At 42.9% G+C, this 7575-nt stretch overlaps 1 protein-coding gene across 1 annotated transcript; it reads left to right on the top strand.

Moving 5' to 3' along the window:
• Positions 1–214: 214 nt before the first annotated feature.
• LOC125521070 lies at positions 215–3040 on the top strand. Its single transcript, XM_048686128.1, has 4 exons — positions 215–396; positions 499–555; positions 1492–1604; positions 2919–3040. The coding sequence occupies exons 1-4, from the start codon at positions 294–296 to the stop codon at positions 3000–3002; spliced, it is 357 nt and encodes a 118-aa protein (XP_048542085.1). The 5' UTR covers positions 215–293; the 3' UTR covers positions 3003–3040.
• Positions 3041–7575: the final 4535 nt, after the last annotated feature.

Genomic DNA, 7575 nt, shown 5'->3' with positions numbered 1-7575 from the left:
CACCCACCCACGCCCACCCATGGATGGATAGATGGGGCGCACCAGTTCCGACGACGGCGGCGCCGGATCCGCACCCACCTGCGTGATGGAGGCCGGCCGCATCGGGATCCACCGCCTGCTCTCGGTCTGGTGCGGCACACCGGACCACACCGGAGATTGCTACTACAGTGGTCGTCGACGACGGTGCATCTCCGGCGGGACCTAGATGCCCAAGGTATGTACGCTGTCCTTGCCAAGTCTTCCATCTCCTCTCATGTACGGCGGGACCTAGACTGATTACATTCATCTTGGGCATGCATACGTGGTTGGTGACCTCGCGTGCCGCCATTGCCGGAGGCTGGCTGGCTGGATGGACGGGCGTCCGCGATGCCGATGTTTTGCAGCCTTACATCTCAGGTGTGGTTTCTTCCTGCTGTCGTCCGGTACTCGTCCCTTGCTGTTCTAAATTTTCGTGAGGCTTGTGTTTGACATCTCTCGTCGGTGCTGTTTCCATCGCAGGGAAGACGCTTGCTAAAATGTGTGCATGCCAAGATTCCTGCAGTTCCAGACTGATTGGTGAGATTACATTCATACTGAAGTGTTACGCAAATGTTATCTGCTATGCTAACTGAACATACAAAGCCGCTTCCAAGTAAATAAAATCGTTTTGCTATGGTTCCTACTGCCTTCAGAATTTGGAAACGTGTCCTACACAGGATAGCCGTTTGGGATCTCTAGGGACACTGCAATCGAGGAATCGACCCGTGCAACCGTTCCCTCGGCTCCGTCGTAGATAGCTAGTCGTACTCTACAGTACCAAAATTTTGCTGATAGGCACAAGGTTGTGTAGCAACCATCAAGATCAAGTGTCTCATTAATTTGTCGATGGGTGCAAGGTTGTATAAACCATCGACATCAAGCATCTCATTAATTTGTCGCTCGGTACAAGGTTGCGCATACTTATCAGGAACCATCAACATCAAAGTATCTAATGAGGATACAATTTAAGCCTGGCGATAGCATGACTCATTGTGATGTTTTGTCCCCTACTGCTTGTACCATTTGTTCAGTATGCATATGCGTCCACATATTCCAGGCTGCTATAGAACCACTGCTTATCCTTTATTCTCTTCTCTAGGCTCAGGTTCCATGAAAATACTCCTCTGTAATCGGCATGTAACATCATAAGCTTGTCTTTTCCACATGGCTGATAGCTATGTCATGTTTATCAGTAAAGATGTGTCTGGTTATTTGTATGTTAGCAGATAACTGATTGGTGATACTAAAATGTGTGCATCCTCTCATTTGTTGTTACGCAAGAAGATGATGATGGAAGAGACATTACGTACATTCGTACTGAAGTGTTACAGTATGCATGTTTTGCTTAGTTGAAAAATCAGAGATATCGTACTGAATAGCATGCGAATGATGTTCACTCTGTTATGCTTCTAAAGCATCTGAATGATGTTCATTGCTGTTTAAATGATGTTCATCTGCTATGGTTTGCTTCAGCTGGTGCGGATGGGAGGTGGATGCCCGCACGGATCCGGCGTCCCCAACCTCGGCATCCACAAGGAGGAGCGGCGACAATTACATACCCAACCATGGGGCAGCAGCAATTCATGGTTGAGCCTCCCTCTACCTCTCTCACATTCCCTGATTTTGCTGCTGCTCTAAATTCACTTTCACTTGATTGAATCTAGTGCTACTGCTGTCAGTCCCTAGTCCCTAGTGCTACTACTCTAAATTCACTTGCATGTTTGACTAAATTCACTTGGCATATCACTGCTTGCCAAATTGAGTTGCTTTCTTGCTGCCACCAAAAGTCAGTACTCCCTAGTGTTGAACCAGTATTTACATGCTTGCAAATATTGGTCTGAATCTGCGATGCTCCCTAAAGTTGACTAAATCTCATGGAGTAGATTTCATTTTACCAATTGGTCTGAATCTATTTATACGCTTTACTGAATCAGCGGAAATTTCATTTTATACGCTTTACCAATTGGTCTGAATCTATGTATACGCTTTTCTAACAGTTTTGGGCAGCGAGCTTCTAACTGAAAAACGAGTTCGTTATGCTCATAATTTCAAGTTGACCTCTACATATGAGATGCAATGCATGTTCTAAGGTTTCCGTAGAGTACTTATTTGCTTCGTTTGGATGTACGGTTTGAGAGCAGCCGTTTATTTTAGTTTGCTGTCCAGAAATATAGTACAGTTTTTCTGTGTAAACATAGTTAGCACCTCTGTTTTTGAAGTAGTTTTCCTTACTTACCTCAGTTTTTGAAGTAGTTCCTTACCTCTGTGTAAACTGAATTTGGTTCAGTTAAAAAACTGCACTACCTGACAGGTTTGGACAGCGAGCTTCTAACTAAAAAACGAGTTCGTTATGCTCATAATTTCAAGTTGGCCTCTACATATGAGTTGTAAAGCATGTTCTAAGGTTTCCGTAGAGTACTTATTTGCTTTGTTTGGATGTACGGTTTGAGAGCAGCCGTCTATTTAGTTTGCTGTCCAGAAATATAGTATAGTTTTTAAAAGCAACCAATTCATGATAAGACGTGGTGAGGCTGATGCACATAGCTACTTTCAGTACCTTGTTAACAGTGTTGAGGACAAGCTAAATCCTGTATCAGGGTCCTGTTCTTGTAAACATTATGTAAAGCTAAAATTCTTCCGTGTCTTGCTCTTTTGCTGGTGCCACTATACATGTTAGATTGCTAGATGTACTTGTTTCCATCTCAAATTACTTGGGTGTCATTCATATGTACATAAGATAATTGTATTGCAAAAAGAACTTCTATATAAATTCTGTTGGCTAACTTTCCATCTCAAATTAATTGTTTCCATCTCATGTACTTTTAGTTTTTATTTTAAAAGTATTCGTGTAATATTTATTATATCAGTGACATACTTTTTGTTCTCTTTTGAATGCCCAGATGTTTTGCATCAGCCTGTCATTGCTAAGGAAGAAGCAGTACTTGAAGAAGCAGACTACATGTTTTCTTGTTGTGAAGCACTAGATAGTTCTAATTATTCTTTTCCTGTTCTAGAGTATTTCTAGGTTGCTTGGATCTGTATAAAGTACGGATGTGATGGAAATTTGTAGAATGTGAGTTTTGAGATATTTCTGTAATATTCAGCTAATTGGTGGTGATTCATATTGTTATTCAAACTGGTTTGAAAATGTTCGTTAAATGGGCTGGAGTTGGACCTTAAAAGGCCAAGGATCAAATTATATTGGACAAATATTTTGGGTAAAAAATGAAACGAAAATAAATGAATGTGGAAAGGCCAAGGCCCAGGAAAGAAAAAGCCTGAAAAACATTGGGCTAGACTCATTTGGTTAAACATAATTTGGCAGAAAAAAAAGATAAAAAGGCTGAAATGTAGGGCTTGGCCCATGTGGCTGACTAAAATTAATAGGAAAAAAATATAAAAAGGCCGAATTGTTGGGCTAGGCCCATGTAGAAAATCGAATTGGACCGGGCTAAATCTTGTGCCATGTCAGATTGCCACGCTGGATGCCTACGTGGCCTAGGGAGGTTGCTAGTGACCAAAACGCCATAGTAGACGTATTTTGGTCGTAAACGTCTTCGACCATTCCAGAAGAAAGGTCGCTATAGTCAGTTTACGACCACCAGCTTTTGACCTTCTGTTTTTGGTCACAAAAAGGTCGCAAATGGAAATTTGTGACCTTTCAGTGACCAATAGTGGTGGTCACAAGTTAACATATTTCTTGTAGTGATTTTTCATAGTTAAGACATTGCAGAATATGACATTGTGCTGTAGTGGGTAGGTTCACCACACCACTGGATTACAGATGAAGAACAGAAGCATACATGCAGTGCAAAAGAAGATCACTTGCTCTGTATAGTTTAATTTACATGGTATAAAGAAGGAACTTGGTTGTACAACTGAAAACTTAAATTGAGAAAGGATGAACTTTTGTTTATGAACTACATATAATAAACTTTCAAAAAGCAATTTGATGCAAACACCAAAAATAAATAGCTGTTGCAGTCATGCCTAACCAAATATATACAACAAAGTTTGAAGGCTTGAGATGGACAAACTTACATTATTGGTGAAGACAGGCTCTATAAAGTCCTTGTCCATGCTGATGGGGTTGCAATTCAAGAAGTTTACCACAGAATCTTCTTCAAAAGCATTGCCTTTATTCTACATTTTGTTAAGAGTAAATATAGATGTGATAATATACAAAAAATGGAGAATATTTAAGATAAGATAAAGAGTTATGCTACATAACCAAGTAGCTATACATGTAAGTGCAGCGATACATGCAAAAGGTACAGCCAAGAGCAATGCACAGCTAAACTTCTTCAGTACCAACCTTATGGTAAGAGTAAATATAGATCTGATGTGTAGAAAATGGAGGGCAAAGGAAGATAAGCTGCAGAGTGATGGTACATGAACAACTACCTGTCATTATAAGTACACTGATAAAGGACAGCATGTACTTACAAGAACAATGCAGAGCTAAAAAACATTGACATTGGATATATTCTACACTATTGTAACCATTCATACAGATCAGATAATTTGGAGCGAACAATTGATAAGCAAGCTATCATGCATACTGCTGTCACATAATGAACGAGGTATGTATGCAAGTACAGTGATACAGGACAACAGGTACTAACAAGAGCAAAGCAGCGGGCAACATATTTGCAATATCCTGTCGTTCTTGTCAAACCGGAATTCTTCTTCGAGCAGATTTCCTGCAAAAAAGATCCGTAAGGCACATGCAGAAAAGTAGAAGTTCAAATTGTCATGTGATTTCATAGACAATACCTCATCTTGGGAACGAGGCCAGTGCATAACAAGGTTTTCCCATTCAATGTCTTCTAAACTTCACCGAAAATTCATTTATAGACTTGCCATCAAAGTGTGATTTCCTTAGGTAACACCGATACTGCTGCAATGCTTCCTTGAAAAGCACACGCAAGCTTTGCTTGTCATGACTATCTAGATTGACCCTCGCCTAGTTACAACAATGTAATGTAAATTATTGATGTGTTCAATCAGCAGAAAACAGGAAAATAATAGCCATGAATAATAGCACTTACACGTAAGTTGGACAGGAAGATGTGAAAATGGTGTTTGTCTTCACAATAATCTTCCCATGATGGGAATATATGCACGTAGTCCCTAACAACATTGAAAGCATTGTCTTTTAAATTGGGAATAAATGGAATGGGGTTCCAATCTGCAGGAATTGGACGTCTTTGCAGTTGGGATAGGTCTTCGGCCGGTGGACTTGCTGTACTTTTTGCTGGAGTGGGATTTTTCTGTGGTACAGCTGGTGCGATGGCAAATGAAATCGGTATACCTTTTGCTGGAGTGCAGATCCTGTGTGGTGGGGCTAGTGGTGTGGCCAGTGAAGTATGGGTACAGTCTACTGGAGTCGGTCCTACGTTTTGTGTCACTGGTTGTACAGCCAATATAAGTGGCCAGTGATTTCTCCGGCACCACCACGTTTTTCAAGGACTTTGCTGGTGCTCCTTCAGGTTCGGCAATCACCCTCTTCCTTTTTGATGTCTGATGCACAAGAACAGCATTTGAGTGGAAAAACATGGTATGATGACAGATGGAATATGTATTGATAATGGATGGGCATGGCATCTCGACATATATGATGAGTAAACTAAGCAGATGGCGGTGCAACAAAGTAGAAGAAATGCAAGACAACATATGCAAGATACGCGCAATCAATAAAACCTTGCCAAATTAGAACAGGCACCTTGATGGGTGAACAGGAGAGGCCATCTACCTTTGACTCCTCGAGGTTAGAATAGTCATTAGGATCATATTCTGAAGAAGAATCAACAGGTGAGGAGCGTGTGAGTTTCATTGCATCCAGAATGGCACTCAATGCCTTGGTGCCAATTTTGTAAGTCATTGCAGTGTTTAGCTTCAAGAGTGGACTGCTGCTAGTGCGACACAAAGCAGCTACACAGATCATAGTGTAGATATAACGAGAAAACCTTAAGCATCAGAGTAAAATCAGCAAAGTGGAACTTGCTGGAATATATGTGCTAGTATTGCCGGTACGGCTAGAAAGGCTTCGGATACCAGCTCTCTTCAAGTGAAGGTGCGGTACTGTTAATATCAATGTAACTCTCAAAGGCGACAGAACTCCCCGCATTTCCTTGCTATTCTTATAGGATTCAAGTGGGCAGGCCACTACAAATCCTATTCCTATGTTTACAAGATCCTACGAATCAAAGAGGCTCAAAGTGTCCATCACAACTGACCGTATAGACCTCTACACTGCAAATGTCCCTGCTCATCTTCAGTACAAGGAACATACTGTACTACTATCATACTCCCTCCGTTCCAAAATATAAGTCTTGGTAGAGATTTCCACTATGGATCACATACAGATGTATCCAGGTACATTTTAGAGTGTAGATTCACTCATTTTGCTCCATATGTAGTCCATGGTGGAATCTATACAAAGACTTGTATTTAGGAATGGAGAGAGTACATATTAAAGAAGAACGGAAGAGGAACATGGTAAAGAAGAGCAAGCAGATTTTGGATAATAAAATGTTGGTTGCGCAGTGCCCACACATGATGAACCAGAACGCATTAAGAATGCAACTCCTAGCTGTCTCTCGACCATTTCAGGCGGTTGGATGAAGATCCTACGTCTCCTAACCCTTCTTCTTCCTCGTCTCTGATTCTTCCCATACAGAACACCGCACGGGCCGCCGGCCGGACCATCGGCCCCCACCGCCTTTTTTCCTCCGCCACCCCCACCCCCACCCCCACCCCAACCCCAACCCGCATCGAGTTTTCTTCGTTCAGCGAGGCCCCACAACCACCCAAGCCCCTTCGATCGCACCAGCGAACTCCGGCGAGCTCTGAAAAAACAACTGACCCAATTTTGAAATTTAGTCTACTGTGATTTAACTAGTGTGGAATATAAAAGGGGAAAACCATAAGCATTGCGAGTATGGTGTTGAGCGTGCCATGGCGGATCTGAAGGTGCAAAACGGACAAAGGCAACTTCGCAACCAAGACAAAAAATCAGAGTAAAGCAGTGGCGATCTATTTTCTTGCTGCGATAAATAAGTTGAGCAGATACGAAAGAGTACCGCCTCTGGTGCGGCACCGTGTATGCATTTGCTGAGAATTTGATGGTGATGTGGTAGCGATGGCTGTCGGCGGCGTGGAAGCAGATCTAGGAGGGTATACGGTGGCGGCGGGGCGCGGTGGACGAGATGGTCGTAGGAGCGGCGCCGGCAAGGTGGATGAAGGCGGGGATGAAGCGAGAGGACGGGATGCAAGGATCCCGGTCCGAAGCCGTAGATGAGAGAGGTCGATCTCTTGTAATGGACGGCGGCGTCGGGGTATCAGCACCGCATGGTGGAGGAGGACGGCGGTGGATGGGGTGGCGGACGGCGGTGGACGGAGGAGGGTGGGGTGGAGAGGGTGTTTTGGCACCAACGGAGTACGAATGGGGAAAAGGGAGGTAGAGAGGAAGGGGGAACCATGTATTTAGGGCGCGCTTGTCTCAAATGCGAGGAAATTTACAAACTTAGCCCCCGTTTCAAATTTCTACTACAT

The sequence above is a fragment of the Triticum urartu genome, chromosome 7 (genome assembly GCF_003073215.2).
Source record: "Triticum urartu cultivar G1812 chromosome 7, Tu2.1, whole genome shotgun sequence".
NCBI classification, from domain to species: domain Eukaryota; kingdom Viridiplantae; phylum Streptophyta; class Magnoliopsida; order Poales; family Poaceae; genus Triticum; species Triticum urartu.
The sequence above is the reverse complement of the archived record's forward strand: the minus strand, read 5'-3'. Positions and strand labels throughout refer to the sequence as shown.

Bases quoted from the DNA above. Each gene is read 5' to 3' on its own strand.
- LOC125521070 (XM_048686128.1), top strand. From the start codon at position 294: ATGCATACGTGGTTGGTGACCTCGCGTGCCGCCATTGCCGGAGGCTGG. The intron at 397-498 runs GTGTGGTTTCTT...TTTCCATCGCAG, and splicing joins TTTGCAGCCTTACATCTCAG to GGAAGACGCTTGCTAAAATG. The intron at 1,605-2,918 runs GTTGAGCCTCCC...TTGAATGCCCAG, and splicing joins TGGGGCAGCAGCAATTCATG to ATGTTTTGCATCAGCCTGTC.